Source organism: Vigna angularis, chromosome 5, assembly GCF_016808095.1.
Source record: "Vigna angularis cultivar LongXiaoDou No.4 chromosome 5, ASM1680809v1, whole genome shotgun sequence".
NCBI classification, from domain to species: Eukaryota; Viridiplantae; Streptophyta; class Magnoliopsida; order Fabales; family Fabaceae; genus Vigna; species Vigna angularis.
In genome coordinates, this window is record NC_068974.1 from 36,640,517 (window position 1) to 36,660,034 (window position 19,518).

Consider the following 19,518-nt stretch of genomic DNA (forward strand, 5'->3'; position numbering starts at 1 on the left):
AGAATAATAACTTACCCTTGTTTTTTCTCCTTCTCCCATAAGAATTTCCTTTAGATATTTTCTAGCTTTTGTTCTTTATCTTTATATAACCTCAACAAATATAAAACAAGTGACGACAGAAAATATAATTATTTTCAGGAATTTCAAATATAATTCTAGAAATTTCATATTCTTTAATATATATATATATATATATATATATATATATATATATATATATATATATATATATATATATATATATATATATATATATATATATATATATTATTTCAAGAATTTCAAATAGGAACTATTACAAGGAACTTTGATGTTTGAATTCTATATTAAGAAAATCCTTGAACCACATAGCAGAAAGTTTGGAATATCTTTTCAAACCATTCCTGTAATCTACAAAATTCAATCCAAATCGCATTGTGTAACCAAAGTTCCATTCAAAATTGTCTAGGAGTGACCATACAAAATACCCTTTTACATTTACACCATTCCTGCATTTACATGGAAAAGCAAACAATTAAAGAAAAGAAATTTCTTACCAACAAACAAAATAATCTCTTTTAGAAAAGAAATTAACTTACTTAATTGCTTCTTGAAGATAATATAAATGGCGATAATGATAATCAACTCTATAAATATCTAAGAGAGATTCTTCAAGTGAGAGTGATGGATCATCATAATCATTTATACCTATAACAAAAAGTAAGAAAATGTAATGTGTGACATGTTTTCTTCAAATAAGTACGAGAAATAAAATTGCCTGTCTTAAGTTTTTTTCTCACTCTTTTTCATTGTTTTATTCATAACTAGTTTTAAAAGAATTAAAAGGAAAATAAATGTGATATCGAAGGTTATTTACCATTTTCAGTGATATAAATTAAAGGATTGTTGTATTTCTCTTTGGTGTAGAATAAAAGGTCTCGAAATCCTCTTGGATAAACATACAACCAATCTGAAGCAACCTGGATAATCATGAAAAATAAATAAATATCTTTGTTATTATTGAGAAAAAAACATACTAAACTTGTGAAGCAGAAACTTACATTTAGACCAATAGCTTTTCCTTCACGCACATCTGCAATAACAAAAGCAAAAGGAATGAAATTATCTATTAAACATCAGATTCAACATGTATATATAATAAATATGAGTTATTATATAACCCTGCTTACGTGAAAAATTTGCAAGGGCATCTGTCATATAACTGCTTCTGACATTTCTTAATTCTGGTGCATCAGAGACATATCTAGCGGTATAGTAATTTATGCCAATAAAATCATACGAATTAATAAGCCATTTGGAATGCTCCTTTGTAAATTTTGGTAATCGTGATTTCACCAACAAACGCATGTTTTTGGGATAATTTCCTCTTGTCAGTGGATCCATAAACCTTCAGTGGAACAAATAAATTATCTGATAAGTATTATACATATATATGGATACTAACTCAATAAATTAAATAAATTCAGGTTCATCGAAGAAGAGGTTTATTGGAGATTCTCAACAAATCTTTTCACTAATGGTGAGTGTTTTCCATATTGATATATTTTATCTCCAGCAAAAACATTTTCAATCATGAATATTCTTTTTATAGATCCATTCATCCTAATGGCTTGGAATCCTAGTTAAAAAGACGACTTTCATATTGGTACACTTCCTATCAAGCATAAACGTCATTAATTAAAAGTATCTCTCTTTGTAGGGTTATTCATTTTAATGACCTGAACCCTTATTAGGAAAACAATTATATTGTATTTGTTTTAGCCAGTCACCAAGACTAATAATTGACTTTATATTACTATTGGATTTATCGAGATAAAGGTTTACTGTGTAACAGCAACAATAAAATTTGAGTCCAATCACAGAAAAAAAAAATTTGACATTACTCTTAATCAAAAATCTTAAAACAATAGATTAACGAGTCTTTATCTTGTGTTTTACTTTCTCATTTCTCAACTTAGATTCACATTTGAATTTAAAAAAAAAATAATAATATTATACATATGAAGGGAAGCACTTTACCATCCAAACATAAAATCAATAACTCGTTCAGTAGCTTCTCGATCAAGTTTGTTTTCCGACAGTGGCTCGCACCAAATAAAATTCAAAGTTATGCCTATCAAACCATTTTGAATTCTCTGCATCCAGTATTTTTATTCAAAAATTATTCAAAAATACGTTCGGATTTAAGAAACGTAAGATCTTCAAGGTGTGACAATTAATAATAACTAACCTCGTACTTGGTCTTGTAGACATTGACGGCCGCTGCATGAGCAAGAAGTTGGTGATGCGTGACCAAATAGGGTTCTATCCCAGAATCACCGCCATTGCAATTAGGATTCAACCAAGAAGAACATCGACCCGGTGCCATTATTCCTACTGCATAACCATGTTGACTATAAGTCAATGGCTCATTCAAAGTTATCCAATTTTTCACTCTATCGCCAAATTCCTTGAAGCAAAGCTCTGCATAGTCTTGGAAATCTTTCCTGTATTAAAATATGTGTGGTTTTTTAGAAATGTTCCCAAAACATTTTAGCAAAGCATTCAAGTGAAAATTTTAATTAAATTGCAAAACTTACACAATGCGAGAACTTAAGAAGCCACCGTATTCATCTTCTAAAGATTGAGGAAGATCCCAATGGAAAAGCGTCACAAATGGTTCTAAACCTAAAATTAGGTTAATATATATATATCTACATTATCATCCGTCCCGTCACTAACATGAGAAATTACTAAAATGTAAACCATAATAAAAATATCAATGATTAAACTTTTGTTCTAACCATTTGCCACCAGCTCATTGATAAGTTTGTTGTAATAGTCAATTCCTTCTTCATTTATACCTCCACTTAATTGTCCATCTGTAGATATGTTATAGTTTATGAAAATAAATAAATAATTAAAATAAAACATCCAAATAAGAAATTTTAATTCAAAATTACTTGGAAGAATTCTTGACCAAGATATGGAAAATCTGTAAGCATCCAAATTCATATGCTTCATAATCCGAACATCCTCCTGCAATATATAATATCAATAAGATATCATACTCTTTACTTGAAAATGGTGGAAAAACAACATATTATCCGACTTTTATTTTTAAAATTTCTTTATTAGTTGAACTTACAATGGTCTAATCGATTTCTTAATTAATTAATTAATTTCGTGATAATGTTTCGTTGATAGTATATAGTTTAATAAACAAATATAGGTATTGATGGAAGTGTACTAATCATCGTGACTTATTACTAATCTTTACTCCAATTCATATTATAGTATGCAAATGATTAATGAGATTTTTTTTTTAATAATCAACAAATTAGTTAAAAGGTAAAAGAGATATATAAAACTAGAAATAGAAAAAAATGCAATTTGCCTTGATTTTTCATTATATATTGTCACTGAATAATAAATAACTATATCATAAATAATCTGATCAACCACACCTAGAATAATATATATATATATATATATATATATATATATATATATATATATATATATATATATATATATATATATATATATGGATTAAATATGTTTTTAGTCCCTTAAGTATCAGACGATTTTGTTTTTAGTCCCTACTCAGAACTTTATGGTTTTTAGTCCTTATTGTTTTGAAACACCGACTATTAGTCCTTAAAATTGGACGGTGTTAAGTTTTAGTGGATGTGGCAAACGGCGATGCCACGTGATCACTGATCTGCTCTCTTCACTCTCTGCCACGTTGGATGTTTAAGTGTTGAACTGAGATTAAGTGAAGAGCTCTCTTCAAGAACACCAACTCCAACCTTCATATGTACCCAAGTTTTTTGCCCCAGCTGCAGCCACGAAGAAGAACCCAACTTCTCTCACTTCCATTCCCTCACTCTCCAACCCTACCCAAACGCTTTTTCTTCAGAACGATGCGCCCACTCAAAACGACACGCTCCACGTCGAGTCCCCAACCCCTAAACGACGCGGCCGAAAGAAAAAACCCTCACAACCCGAAACACCACCCGCAAACGACACGCGGGAACACCAAAACGCAGAGGCCAAGAAGGAACAACCTTCAGAGGACGGCGAGCTGTTCGACTACGACGACGGCATCGACTTCCCCTACGAGGATCCGCCGCTGGTGTGCTGCTTCGGTGCGGCGCAGAGGGAGTTCATCCCTGGGGTGCGGGTGCAGATGTACCCGATGCATCCGGACAAATACTCGGAATGGAAGATGCTGCAGTGGAAGCCACCAGAGTTTGCACGGGTGGCGGGGGGCTACCGTCTAACATGGCGGTGGCGCACGTGCGGCTTGGGGGGCGTGCCGCGTTTTTGGGAAAGGTTGGTAGGGACGAGTTCGGGGAGGATTTGGTCCTAACAATGAACAAGGAGAGGGTGCAGACAAGAGGGGTTAAGTTTGATGAGGGCCGCAGGACAGGGTGCGCATATATGAAGGTGAAGATGATCCACAGCTTTGCGACTTAGACGAACCAATTGACCTTCGCGTCCAACCATTTCCTCCACTCTCACCTTTCATTTCACTACAAGAAAGCAATCCCTTCATCAGCTTTCCTGCCCACAAAAACCCTATATTCCAAATCCTCATATTGACACGAAGAATAGAAGAAGACCAAAACTGTTAAAAAGTGAGTTTAAGCCTAACTCATCCCCACAAAACCGGCTTGTAAGGTGAGGTTTGCACCTCACTTATATATTATCATTTGGCCTTATCTCTAGTCGATGTGGGACTTCCAACACACCCCCTTCACGCCGAGGTATAGACATCTCGTGCGTGATAGTAGAAATTGGGTGGTCCGATAGCGGCCCGATTGCGGGTGGAAGAGAAGAATAGAATGCCCACTTAGAACTCGCTAGGATAGGCTCTAATCATGGCTCTGATACCATGTTAGAAAGTGAGTTTATGCCTAACTCATCCCCACAAAACCGGCTTGTAAGGTGAGGTTTGCACCTCACTTATATATTATCATTTGGCCTTATCTCTAGTCGATGTGGGACTTCCAACAACCAAAACATATGAACTTACCCAAGTTCTTTGCCCCCAGTGTTAACTTTCTGGCAAGTGTACCAAATCGTTCTAAGTAATAAAACCGGTAAGACCGGATATTGTTTCCCAAGAGACTCGTGTCACCAAACAATCGTATAATTTCCAGCTAACTTAGACTAAAGAATGCTTCATAATTTGTGTTTTTGTGCAATTAAAGTAAACATGAAACATAATTGATAAAAGTGATCTTAGATACTCAAACACTAGGAAATGGAAAGATTAGAAATGACATGGAATGGTATTGTTGGGGTATGATTTCACCTACTTCACTCTTATGTATAGAAAATCACTTCCTCTTCATTAATATGCCAATGTCAATCTACTAAATTACTCAAACCCAATTCCTTGGTAGAGAGAGCCTAGACTTCCTTATTAGGTTCCAATCCCTTGGAAAACCTAACAATTATTTCTGCATTAAGAATTGAGATCTTAAGACAACCAAAGGTCCTAGCTCTATTCCTAGATACTATTTCCTTTAGGTGTTTAATCCAAGTCCAGATTTACCCAACATTTTCCAATATCAAGCAAACCCTAAAATCATGTAATGGGTAGCAATTTCACAACAAGCATTAAGAAAAGGAATTAAACACTAACAATCAATGAAAGAGGCATAAATTCATTCAAAACATAGTGGTTTACATAAGATTTCAGTGGCTACATCAATCCCCCAACAATAATGAAACTAGCTCTCCATGAATGGAGAGCTCAAGCTTACAACAATGGTGGAAATGGAAGAAGGAGGAAGACCCAAGGTTGAAGAAGGACTGTTTCCACAGCTCCTAGCTCGCCTCCAAGAGCTCCAATTGAGAGAAATCGTGTTTGGGCAGCCAAAGATCCCAACCCCTTCGCGTTTTAGGGTTAAATAAGCTAGATCTGACACATTAGCAAAAGTCGCGCCCGGGCGCCCTCTCAGTCGCGCCCGGGCGCGAGCCTCTCGGAAAAAGTCGCGCTTGGGCGCCCCATTTCTCACGCCCGGGCGCAAGCTTCTCGCAAAAAGTCACGCCCGAGCGCCCCTTTTTCACGCCCGGGCGCGACCAGCACACAAAACTGGCACCTGGTCACTTTTCTGTGCAGAAACTGGCCCTGGTGCAGTCGCGCTTGGGCGCCCCTCAGCCAGGGGGGGCTTGGGCCTGACTTTTCAGCACTGCATCATTTTCACTTTTTCTGCAGATCTGCTTGCTTCTCATGCTTGGTTCAGCTTTAGACATTATTGGAGACTCTTCCAAGCTCATTATTAGCTACAAAATAAGGGATTATTGATGAAAGCACATCAAAGTAGCCAAAGATACAATTATTTAGAAAACAAGACAAAAGAAGAGGATTTAACAAGTTATAAGTTATAAAGGAGTTGATTTTGCTACTAAAATGATGCTTAGATAGTGGTAAAAATTAGCATTATCAAATACCCCCAAACTTGGAACCTTGCTTGTCCTCAAGCAAAAGGTATCTGTCTTTAGCACAACAAAAATTTCAAAAGCACAACCGAATTCACAATGCTTGCTTAACTTGAAACAACTGAAAATGTATAACAAATTAGTCTTCCACTGTGGTGCTCACAATACATTGAATCAATCAAATGTCACAGTTTATAAGAGATCAACAATCATGGCAGAATGCTTTACTGAATTATGTAGAACCAATCCTCACTCAAGATAGTGTTTTACTTTAATGCTCTAGTGTATAAGGATGTGTATCTATCACTCTACTATCACAATGTCACACACATCAACTTTGCCCTTCGTTTCAACCAAATTAAACACATTCACAAGCAAGTTAGCATCACAAGGACTTTGATTGGCTTGTATTGTGGTTGGGCTAAGAAAGAAACATGGTTTTTCTGAATAATAAGCACCTTGAGCTTAAGAGATAAAACAATTTACTTCATGATATTCTATTAGTCTCTCTCTTTGCTTCACAATTGGATAAACCACTTCTCAACTCATTTCCCAATTCTTTTTCAAAGAATTCATTTTTCTTCCTCTTCTTCTTCTTTCTTCTTTTTCATTACTTTTCTATTTTTCTCAATACACCCATACTAAACAAACTCCCCCAAACTTAAACCATTCTCCTGTAGTACAAATGATTGCTCTATTAAGCTCAAGGTAGGGAAATCAAGGAATTTTCAATAGACTTGAGGTTCAAAGAGGGAAGACATCTTTCATTAAGGTTGAGGGGGTTAGTATTGGCTAATTTGGCTTAGAACATGTGAAAGAGGTAGAAGAGTAAGATGACCTTGATCATGTCCAACAAGCAAGCAAATGATTCAATTCAGAGAAACTCAGGCAAAGTCAATTGTGATCTAACATGATAGCATTTACAAGAAAAATATAAGGCATAACATCTCACAAGATTAACTCAAGGTTCCACAACATCATGAAGCAACTGCCATAAATATTGATCGCAATTAAACATAGAGCATTCTCATAATTTTCATGAAGAAAGCAACCACAATTTGAACTAACTTGAACCATCTCAAAAATCATTTCATATTCAAGCATAAGCATCATGGTTCAGCACAGTCTATCAAGCCAGATAACTAAAACAACTTAACTAAAATTGAAAAACAAAAGCTAACTAGTAACCCAAGTAAAAGAAAGCAAAATAAAAGGTCCTGTGACTCATGATTTGTAGCTCATTGTCAGACTCCTTCATTTTCTGCACCACCTCCCCCAATAAATTGGGTTGGTCCCCAAGCCATGCTACTTGGGTCACATATTCCTCTGTTGACATCTCTACTTTGTGGCGGCGTTTGTTTTTATTCTCTTGGAGTTGGATGAAGAAGTCATTTCTGCACAAAAGATTGAAAATAAAGTTTGCAAATGTGAGCTCACAATGTATGTATTTGTAACAAACAATCATTAGATCACATGATCATGAGTTCACAAGGTCAAACGTGTTGGAACAATCGGTACCGTTATAGAGTCGCACAGCGGAATTAAAAACTTGAAAGAGAGTGGAAAGCGTGTTCGATCACAATTAAAATTAATTTGGTCCTTTTAGTAAAAATAATTTTCTTTGAGAAAATTTATCAAACAGTTGATATACGTAAAATAAAATGAGTGCAGGGAATAAGAAGAACAACACAGAATTTTTATCCTGGTTCGAATCAAAAGATTCTACGTCCAGTCGTTAATCACTATAAATAGTGATTAACCTTTTTCACTAAAAATGGTTTAACAGATTACAACAAATAGACGAACGAACCGGAAGAAGAACACTCTGCCAACTCGAAGAGAACCGCTCCGACTATCGACAAACGAAACGCGAGCTTCTCCTATTCACGAGACCAGGCAGAGCACCTTGCTAACTCGAAGAGAGCTTGCTCCGACAATCGACACACGAAACGCGAGCCTCTCCTGTTCACGAGACCAAGCAAGGGAACTTGAACTATAGCTTCTGAGAACTTCCTCTGACAAACAGTATTCTGCTAGAGCTTCTGTTCAACAACCTTTTTTTTTTTTTATTTCTCCTAATCAAAATATATAGCCAAGTACACTGAATGCCAAAGGTTAGCTCCCAACTGCCATGAATAATCGATTATTGTAAGTGATAATCGATTATTCAAGTCCGTTACAGGGTTTTCAAAATGTGATAATCGATTATATGAAGAGATAATCGATTATTCCTGTATGACTTTGTGATAATCGATTATTGCCATTCCATAATCGATTATTGCAGTTAAAAATGCAAGTTTACAAGGTTTACAAGAATTTCCTACTACATTTAATTTCTACAAATTGCTTTTAACTAATTCTAATATCTTCTTCAACTAAAACTTCTTGTAGCATCATCAAAACAAATTTCTTCAAGATTTACCAATACTCCTTATTGGTAACAATCTCCCCCTTTTTGATGATGATCAAAAATTCAATTTTAAAAGCAAGTTTGGCTTACCTGCAAAACATACAAGCTAACAAACAACAACAAGGTTAGCAATACCTGTAATAATTTATACTTCTCCCCTTGTATTATTCTTCTCCCCCTTTTTGATCAGAAGCAAAAAGATCGGATGTTGAAGGCTCCCCCTAAATATGATCTCCCCCTCAATTAATCAAAGGATGCATATAATCAAGAGATCATTTTATTTATGAAAATAAATATTACATTATAAGAAGAATGGACAAACTAGCCGTTTATGGTCGTTTATAGCCGTTATGGGATGCTCCAACGACTCTATTTTTGAACATGTCAGCGTGATAATCGATTATGGCTTGTGATAATCGATTATCAGTTCAATAATTACTGCCCAGAATTGCATGATAATCGATTATGCATAATGATAATCGATTATCTGCTCAAGATTTTCCAGAATTGATTTTAATGCATGAATAATCGATTATGACTTGATGATAATCGATTATGAAGCGTTAAGTTTACGAAAAATGCAAAAATTTGCATAGATTTTGATTCTAAGATATGTCTAACACTCCAACCTCTCTTCTAAGTTCATAAAGTAAAGATACCCCCTTAAATATGCAATTCAAATTTAACTTTTAGCATACTCAATTAACCCACGAAATCAACAACCATTTTTCAAACAATTAAGATATCAATGATTAAGCAACCAATTTATAAACTAAAATGAATGCAACAGTAGCTTAAATGGAAATTATCACAGCTGCTACAGGTTTGATATGAAAGCATTTCAGCTAGCACAATCAGTTCAAAAAACTAACTTTGACAACACAATTTACAACTTTCAAAACAACAGCTATGATTCATGCACTCTCATATCCCAATCTGTTCAACCCAATGAATTCAACTCTGCATATAAAACAACATATATAAAAATTAAAACATCAATATGCAGTAATCAGATTTAATTCAATAACATTGTTTATCTTGGTTCAATGGATTTTATCCATGAAATATTGGCAAACCAGAATTTAAAACTGGAAAATTGACTCAAACAAGGAAATGTAGTTTTGACAACTGCTTTTAAAGACTATTCTACAGTGATTTTCACAGTTTGTAATCAAGCTTTATGTGGAGCAAATCATAGCTCATATGGCATGCATATAAATAGATCTCCACAGAAAACATCTTTGAAACGGAAATGCCAATTCAATCATCAAATAACTTAATTATCTAAAAATGCCAATGAAAATCTATCAACCAACTCATTTAAATGAATATAACAATAATCAAATAATGGAAAATTAGAAAGATAACCAGAACAAAGTGCAATAACACAGTTCAAACAACACTTAGCTCAATCACATGGAGTTCGAACCAAGGCTTTGAATGCCATTTGATGGATTCACTTCCTGCTCTTAGATCATTATTTCCGAAAGCATAATACCATGGATCTCTCCTCTCTTTTTGAGAACTTAACCTGCAAAACCATCCAAGAGAGGTTTGGTGCCCATAATCTCATTTGGGTCCTCAGGGTTAGAGACAAATTACTTTATAATGGGAATCCAAGCACATTTTCCATCAGGAACATCAAAATGTTTGATACTACATTTATTTGAAGTATGTCCTTTTTTCATACAATAGAAGCAACAAACACCATGCAGTTTGGTTTTTACAGTTGTTCCTTTTTCAACCCAAACTCTACGAGTTCTCTTAACTTTAGACTTTTTATGATGCACTTCTTTATTTCTAACATTGCTCCTTCTAAAAACATGTGAGACAGACTTGGTTGCTTTAGAAAGTAAATTTTCAAGTATGTCAATGTTAAACATATGACTTTTACAAGATAAACACTCAACAGGTTTTTCATTTGAATTAGATTCAGACAATTTTGTTTCAAGATTACTAACTTTGTTTCTTAATATGACTTCCTCATCTAATGCATTTTCATATTTCCATTTCAATTCTTTAAATTCCTTTTTCATATTTTTATAAGCAGCATTCAATGTTTCAGATTCATCAAGTAATTCAAGAAACGCCTTTTGTAAATCAAATTCATTAGATTCATAGCTAGAATTACTTACTTGGCTTCCAGCATCATCAAAATTAGCTGTCAAACACAAGTTTATTTCTTCAACAGAATCACTTGAACTAGAGGTGGTTGATGCATTATCCTTCGAGGCAATGTGAACCTTCTTCTTCTTGTGAATTTTCTTTTCTTTTCTTTCTTTACTTCTTTTGTTGCTTGAACAGTCAGCTTTCAGATGGCCTCTTTCACCACATCCATAACATTTGAAGCTTGAAGAGGAACCTTGATAGTCCTTCTTTTCCTTCAAGATTTTGCTTTCAGATGATTTATCGTTGGCCATCAAGCATAGATTTTCTTGCTCATTAGAATCGCTTGAGCTTGAGGAGTTTAATGTAGACCATGAGTTCGAACAAGTCAACTTAGCCACATTCAATACTTCATCATGAGTGACTCTTAAAAATTTCCACATTTCCTGAGCACTTTTATAAACAGATACTTTGAAAAAATCATCAATGGTTAGTGCAGATAAAATTATATTCCGAGCCTTAATATCAAACTGAGCTCGTCTATTTTCTTCAGCAGTCCAATTAAAATAAGGTTTTTCAGTCTCTACACCATCAACAGTATTCATAGGAATATAAGGGCCATTTTGTACAGCTTCCCAGATACCTCTATCAACAGACCCCATAAAAATCTCCATTCTCACTTTCCAAAAAGCATAGTTATCACCAGTAAACAATGGAGGTCTGTTAATGGAAGCACCCTCAGCATATACATGGTTTTGATTGTGACCGGCCATTTTCGCAAATTTTGAAAAACTATCAAAGCAAGCTCTGATACCAATTGTTGGAACAATCGGTACCGTTATAGAGTCGCACAGCGGAATTAAAAACTTGAAAGAGAGTGGAAAGCGTGTTCGATCACAATTAAAATTAATTTGGTCCTTTTAGTAAAAATAATTTTCTTTGAGAAAATTTATCAAACAGTTGATATACGTAAAATAAAATGAGTGCAGGGAATAAGAAGAACAACACAGAATTTTTATCCTGGTTCGAATCAAAAGATTCTACGTCCAGTCGTTAATCACTATAAATAGTGATTAACCTTTTTCACTAAAAATGGTTTAACAGATTACAACAAATAGACGAACGAACCGGAAGAAGAACACTCTGCCAACTCGAAGAGAACCGCTCCGACTATCGACAAACGAAACGCGAGCTTCTCCTATTCACGAGACCAGGCAGAGCACCTTGCTAACTCGAAGAGAGCTTGCTCCGACAATCGACACACGAAACGCGAGCCTCTCCTGTTCACGAGACCAAGCAAGGGAACTTGAACTATAGCTTCTGAGAACTTCCTCTGACAAACAGTATTCTGCTAGAGCTTCTGTTCAACAACCTTTTTTTTTTTTTTATTTCTCCTAATCAAAATATATAGCCAAGTACACTGAATGCCAAAGGTTAGCTCCCAACTGCCATGAATAATCGATTATTGTAAGTGATAATCGATTATTCAAGTCCGTTACAGGGTTTTCAAAATGTGATAATCGATTATATGAAGAGATAATCGATTATTCCTGTATGACTTTGTGATAATCGATTATTGCCATTCCATAATCGATTATTGCAGTTAAAAATGCAAGTTTACAAGGTTTACAAGAATTTCCTACTACATTTAATTTCTACAAATTGCTTTTAACTAATTCTAATATCTTCTTCAACTAAAACTTCTTGTAGCATCATCAAAACAAATTTCTTCAAGATTTACCAATACTCCTTATTGGTAACAAAACGCACACAGAATACACAAGAAAAATCACAAAACACAGCCTGGAGCATGAAAAATTTGAAGCAGAAGAGAAAAATAGAGTTGCTGAAAAATCTGGTCTGGTTGGAGCTAGCTGGAGCGCCCCTAAGCAGAGGGCGCTGGAGCTAGCTATGGGTCAGAATGCCAGAAAACTGGATTCGTGCTGAGCGCGCTGGAGCGCCCCTGAGCAGAGGGCGCTGGAGCGCCATACCAGATTGCAGATTTGCAGAATTTCACAACTACACCTACGATTTTTGGAATTTGGCACTTCTTGATGCTCAATTCAGCCCAGATTAACAAGTTTTCACTATACAAACTTGATCAAATCCATAAGGATTGAAATTGAGTGCAAGAATGCCAATTTAGGTGCACACTTCCAAAGCTTTCTTCTACAACTCAAGGCTTCAAATTTTACACTTTAAACATACCTAAACTCAACATAACCATTCACAACATACACAATCACACTAGAACACATAAAAACAGATTGAACAATTCTAAAACACATCAATACACAATAAAACTCAACATTACACTAGTTAACCATTAACAACACAAAAACTACAATTGAAACTAACATGCTCCAAAATAACAAAATCAAATCAAAACATTCTAAAGCAAATTCAAACAATAAAAACACACTCAAATAACAAAATCACACAAAGAGAGAGGGTTAGAAAGCTGGGTTGCCTCCCAGTAAGCGCTTGTTTAACGTCATTAGCTTGACATCATTAAGCTCAAGTTTGATTCTTGATGTTGCAGTGCATCTTCTTGTCATGACACCAACATCCTCTCAGTAATTTCCTAGTCACCAACTTGACTCTCCTAAAATATGGAGCCTCTATCTCAAGTACTCCATTTATCTTGATGTTCTTGATGACCCATAACCTATTCTTGAATTTCACTGGTTTGCCATGTTTGGGCTCATCGCTTGCTTTCACAGAATTTTGGTGAACTAGTTCTTCTTCCTTTTCTTCTTCCTCTCCCTTTACTCTTGGGGATAAACAGCTGAGGCTCCTCTTGACCAACTTGGCAGCTTTCTCTGTTAGACTAGTAATTGATAAAATTTCATCAGTGGCTTCAATACTAGTCTCTTTTTCATGATTTTGCTGCTCAACTCCAAAGACGTTGAAAGTTACTTCCTCATCTTGGTCCTTTAATTTCACTGTTCCTTCTTCCACATGAATGACAACCTTTGCTGTCTTCATGAAAGGTCTTCCAAGTATGAGTTGTATCTCTGCATCTTCTTCCATGTCCATAACTACAAAATCCACCGGGAATTGGAGTTTATCTATTTTGACCACCACATCTTCCACGACACCATACGGATACTTGATGGATCTGTCCGCCAGCTGTAGCATCATTTTTGTAGGCTTGACTTCAAGATCACCAATCTTCTTAAGCATAGATAGGGGCATCAGATTGATACTAGCCCCCAAGTCAACGAGAGCCTTCCCTATATCATGGTCTCCAATGGTGCACGGGATGGTGAAACTCCCCGGATCTTTAAATTTTGGAAGAAGAGTCTTCTGCATGATGGCACTGCAATTTCCCTGTACTTCAATTGTTTCCTCATCTAAATATTTCTTCTTGTTGAGGATTTGCTTCATGTACTTCGCATAAGCAGGAATTTGTTGCAGTGCTTCGGTCAATGGCATGGTGATCTCAAGTTGATCAAATATTTGCTTGAACCGAGCCAACTGTTTCTCCTTCCCTTTAGTAGATGGGATTTTTGGGTAAGGGAGGTGTTTCACTATTTCTTTCTCTTTTTGCTTTTTCTCTTTTTCTTTTCCTTTATTTTCTTCTTCTCTCCCAACAATCTCTTGATTTATTTCCTTGTGTGCTTGGATCTCATCTTCATTGCTTCTGTTTTCTTTATTTGGCAGTTGTTTCTTGTAATCAACCCCAACCTCTTTTCCACTTCTTGTTGTAATGACATTACATTCCTCCTTAGGGTTAACTTCATTGTTGGCCACAAAATTCTTTTCAGGTTTTTCCTCAAGCTTCTTAGCAAGTTGACCCACTTGTATCTCCAGATTTCTAATGGAAGCTTCAGTGCTCTTGTAGTTGGAGATGGACACTTGCATAAACTGCTGAAGAGTGTCCTCTAACTTTGAGGTCCTGTCAGATAAGGAGGGATGTGGTTGATATTGTTGTTGAGGTGGTATGTTTGATGGCCCAGCTTGTCCTTGGCCCATGCTTGGGTGAGGTCTCCATCCTTGGTTGTAGTTACCTTGGCGGTCTTGATTACCCATATAATTCACCTCTTGGAAATTGGCTTGCATGGCACACTGACCATTTATATGATCTCCACCACATAGCTCACAACCTTGATGTTGAGCTTGCGAAACATTCTGGAGCTCTTTAGGGAGTTGAGAGAGCTTGTTCATGAGAGCTTCGAGTTGTTGGGTCATTATTTTGTTTTGAGCTAACAAGGCGTCCTGAGATTGTAGTTGAAAAACACCTTTTTGTTGGAGTTGAGCCCTTTCATTTTGCACTTCATTGTCATTAGAAGCCATATTCTCTATCAGCTCATGTGCTTCTTCAGGTGTCTTCCATCTGATGTTTCCTCCAGCTGAGGCATCCAACATTAATTTGGTTTGGGATTTAAGGCCCCCCAAAAACATATTCAGGACGGTAGGCTCATCAAACCCATGAGTGGGCGTCTTTCGTAGTAAGCCCTTGAACCTATCCCATGCTTGACTCAAAGTTTCACTACCATCTTGCTGAAAAGATGAGATTTCCTGCTTTCCTTTATTTACTTTTGACTGTGGGAAGTATTTGTTGAGGAACTTGGCAACCACGTCCTCCCATGCCGTGAAGCTATTCTCAGGAAAAGAATTCAACCACACCTTGGCGTTTCCTACCAACGAGAATGGAAACAGGCTCAGCCTTATAGCTTCATCAGGAACATCATGAATCTTCACAGTATTACATATCTCAATGAAGGTGGCCAAATGATTGTACGGATTCTCATGAGAAAGGCCCTGGAACTGATTGTTCTGCACCAAATGGATGAGAGCAGGCTTTATCTCCATGTTGGCGGCATTAACTCTTGGCCTAGAAATGCTGTTAAAGTGAAGAGGCCCTGAGAATGTATTATAATCTGCAAGAGTACGTCTTCCTTGCGTAGAACCTTCTCCAGTGCGATTATCTTCCATTTCTTCTTTTTCTTGAACAGATGAAAAGTCCAGAATTTCTTCAGAAATAGCAGAGGATTCTCTGGATTCTCTACTTTGTCTCCTTCTTCTACTGTTGTTCCTTCGAGCAGTTCTTTCAATTTCCGGATCAAAAAGTAGATTTTCAACCTGTTCTCTGCTTCTCATACAAAACACAAACTAAAAAGAAACAATCCAAAAAGACACAATTTCTACAGATGATAACAATTATGCACAAGAATTCAAATACAGTCACAATAAATACTTAAACAAAAGATAGCAAAAATCAACTAAACCAGATAAACAACAAACAATCAACGAAAACAAAAACAAATCCCCGGCAGCGGCGCCAAAAACTTGTTAACTTTCTGGCAAGTGTACCAAATCGTTCTAAGTAATAAAACCGGTAAGACCGGATATCGTTTCCCAAGAGACTCGTGTCACCAAACAATCGTATAATTTCCAGCTAACTTAGACTAAAGAATGCTTCATAATTTGTGTTTTTGTGCAATTAAAGTAAACATGAAACATAATTGATAAAAGTGATCTTAGATACTCAAACACTAGGAAATGGAAAGATTAGAAATGACATGGAATGGTATTGTTGGGGGTATGATTTCACCTACTTCACTCTTATGTATAGAAAATCACTTCCTCTTCATTAATATGCCAATGTCAATCTACTAAATTACTCAAACCCAATTCCTTGGTAGAGAGAGCCTAGACTTCCTTATTAGGTTCCAATCCCTTGGAAAACCTAACAATTATTTCTGCATTAAGAATTGAGATCTTAAGACAACCAAAGGTCCTAGCTCTATTCCTAGATACTATTTCCTTTAGGTGTTTAATCCAAGTCCAGATTTACCCAACATTTTCCAATATCAAGCAAACCCTAAAATCATGTAATGGGTAGCAATTTCACAACAAGCATTAAGAAAAGGAATTAAACACTAACAATCAATGAAAGAGGCATAAATTCATTCAAAACATAGTGGTTTACATAAGATTTCAGTGGCTACATCAATCCCCCAACAATAATGAAACTAGCTCTCCATGAATGGAGAGCTCAAGCTTACAACAATGGTGGAAATGGAAGAAGGAGGAAGACCCAAGGTTGAAGAAGGACTGTTTCCACAGCTCCTAGCTCGCCTCCAAGAGCTCCAATTGAGAGAAATCGTGTTTGGGCAGCCAAAGATCCCAACCCCTTCGCGTTTTAGGGTTAAATAAGCTAGATCTGACACATCAGCAAAAGTCGCGCCCGGGCGCCCTCTCAGTCGCGCCCGGGCGCGAGCCTCTCGGAAAAAGTCGCGCTTGGGCGCCCCATTTCTCACGCCCGGGCGCAAGCTTCTCGCAAAAAGTCGCGCCCGAGCGCCCCTTTTTCACGCCCGGGCGCGACCAGCACACAAAACTGGCACCTGGTCACTTTTCTGTGCAGAAACTGGCCCTGGTGCAGTCGCGCTTGGGCGCCCCTCAGCCAGGGGGGGCTTGGGCCTGACTTTTCAGCACTGCATCATTTTCACTTTTTCTGCAGATCTGCTTGCTTCTCATGCTTGGTTCAGCTTTAGACATTATTGGAGACTCTTCCAAGCTCATTATTAGCTACAAAATAAGGGATTATTGATGAAAGCACATCAAAGTAGCCAAAGATACAATTATTTAGAAAACAAGACAAAAGAAGAGGATTTAACAAGTTATAAGTTATAAAGGAGTTGATTTTGCTACTAAAATGATGCTTAGATAGTGGTAAAAATTAGCATTATCACCCAGCTGCAGCCACGAAGAAGAACCCAACTTCTTCAAATCTCATTTATAAAAGATCACGAAGTGCTCTTCACTTAATCTCAGTTCAACACTTAAACATCCAACGTGGCAGAGAGTGAAGAGAGCAGATCAGTGATCACGTGGCATCGCCGTTTTCCACATCCACTAAAACTTAACACCGTCCAATTTTAAGAACTAATAGTCAGAGTTTCAAAACAATAAGGACTAAAAACCATCAAAGTTCTGAGTAGGGACTAAAAACAAAATCGTCTGATACTTAAGGGACTAAAAACATATTTAACCATATATATATATATATATTAAAAAATTGCGTTGTCATATAGTTACAAATATCTCTCCATCCGATAGTCGGTACATGCTAGTGAGTTTAAATTCAACTCATTTCTATAAAATAGATTTATATATAAAATAATGTTCATGTTAATATATATTAAATTAATTTTATCTTTAATTAATATGAAATTTATGATATATCTCTTTTATGACGAAAGTCATACGAGTATGACTAGTTATTTAGATTCAATAACAAGTGATAATTATTAGAATTTTTTTGTCATACTTTTATATATTCATAAAAAATCAATATATGATTTTGTACCAAACCAATAATAAAGTATAAAAACATATAATTAAATACAATTATTATATATTAGAATTTTTCTTTAACAACAAAATCTCACTATAGCTCGTTATTATAAATCTTCATATCATATTAAAAAATAAATTTAAATCTAAATCATTGTTACGAAATCCAGTTGTAAAGTAAGGAAAGACTACACTTATATATTTTTTCCAAGCTTAGATTTCTAACAATTCACTTTATAATCACCCATTTCATTATATTTCTGTCAATAAACTTTCATCCTTGAACAACATCATGTAATTGTGTTAGATAATTATCAAATTTTATACCAGTAAAAAAAGAAAGATCCAACTACTAATTAAAATATACTGGCACCCATTGAATTAGTAATGACAACTGATAAATTACATCAGAAGAAAGAAACAGTTTGAACCGGCATACCTTGTAGCGATTATATGAATCAACTGCAACATCTCCATTGCCTCTGTCCTTTATCTTATCTGCATGCAAATTAACATATACGTGAACAATTGTCTAAACTTCTGGATATGAAAGAACCACACAAATGTGTGTACCAGGATATTTATGAGTGAAGGTGTCCCAAATACTTGACCCTTTACCACCCTCATTTGCTGCTCCTTCATACTGCATGCACACAATCATATGAAACTCAACTGCACAAAATAAAACTTGAAAAAAAATAAGATTAAAATCTTTTTTATCCTCTAATTTTTACGAAAAAATCAATTAGATTCCTAATTTTCATTTGATTCAATTTAATCTTTTAGCTTTTATTGGCATTAAATTGACACAACATGATTACTATTATAACATAACTTGAGGTAAACATGTCAGTGTACCTGGTATGCTGAGGATGCTGTACCAAAGATGAAGCCAGGTGGGAAACTATTCCGATTCAACAAAGGTATTTCTGGAGCAGCAACACCTTCAGTATTAGTAATAATCAATAAAGAAAGTATAACAATGAGAGGTAGAAGAACATGAAAATAATATCTGTTGTATGCCATATCTGCTAAACTGCATTTCTTGAGTTCTCAGCAAATGCGTTACTTTTATAGATAAAAGCTTGTTCCAACCTGCACGTTTTATCTGCAAGCATAGAATATGTTTCTTATTATTTCTCTCCTCGTATAAAAAATTGAATCTCAAACAGTGATGTTACCTTTTATTATTTAAGGTAGGGAAGTGATCATTGTCAAATACCAACTTCTATAAGGATTTATATATAGAAGTTTACATCATG

General features: G+C 35.8%; 1 protein-coding gene across 1 annotated transcript; it reads right to left on the reverse strand.

Annotated features, from left to right (window-relative positions):
• Positions 1–295: 295 nt before the first annotated feature.
• Positions 296–19,282, reverse strand: LOC108339454 (beta-glucosidase 13). Its single transcript, XM_052878262.1, has 14 exons — positions 19,115–19,282; positions 18,830–18,899; positions 18,696–18,754; positions 2,943–3,018; positions 2,784–2,861; positions 2,580–2,667; positions 2,386–2,486; positions 2,231–2,304; positions 2,020–2,135; positions 1,170–1,387; positions 1,041–1,072; positions 857–959; positions 579–687; positions 296–488 (listed from the first exon to the last, which is right to left on the reverse strand). Exons 1-14 carry the CDS (start codon positions 19,280–19,282, stop codon positions 296–298), a joined length of 1,485 nt encoding a protein of 494 aa, XP_052734222.1.
• Positions 19,283–19,518: the final 236 nt, after the last annotated feature.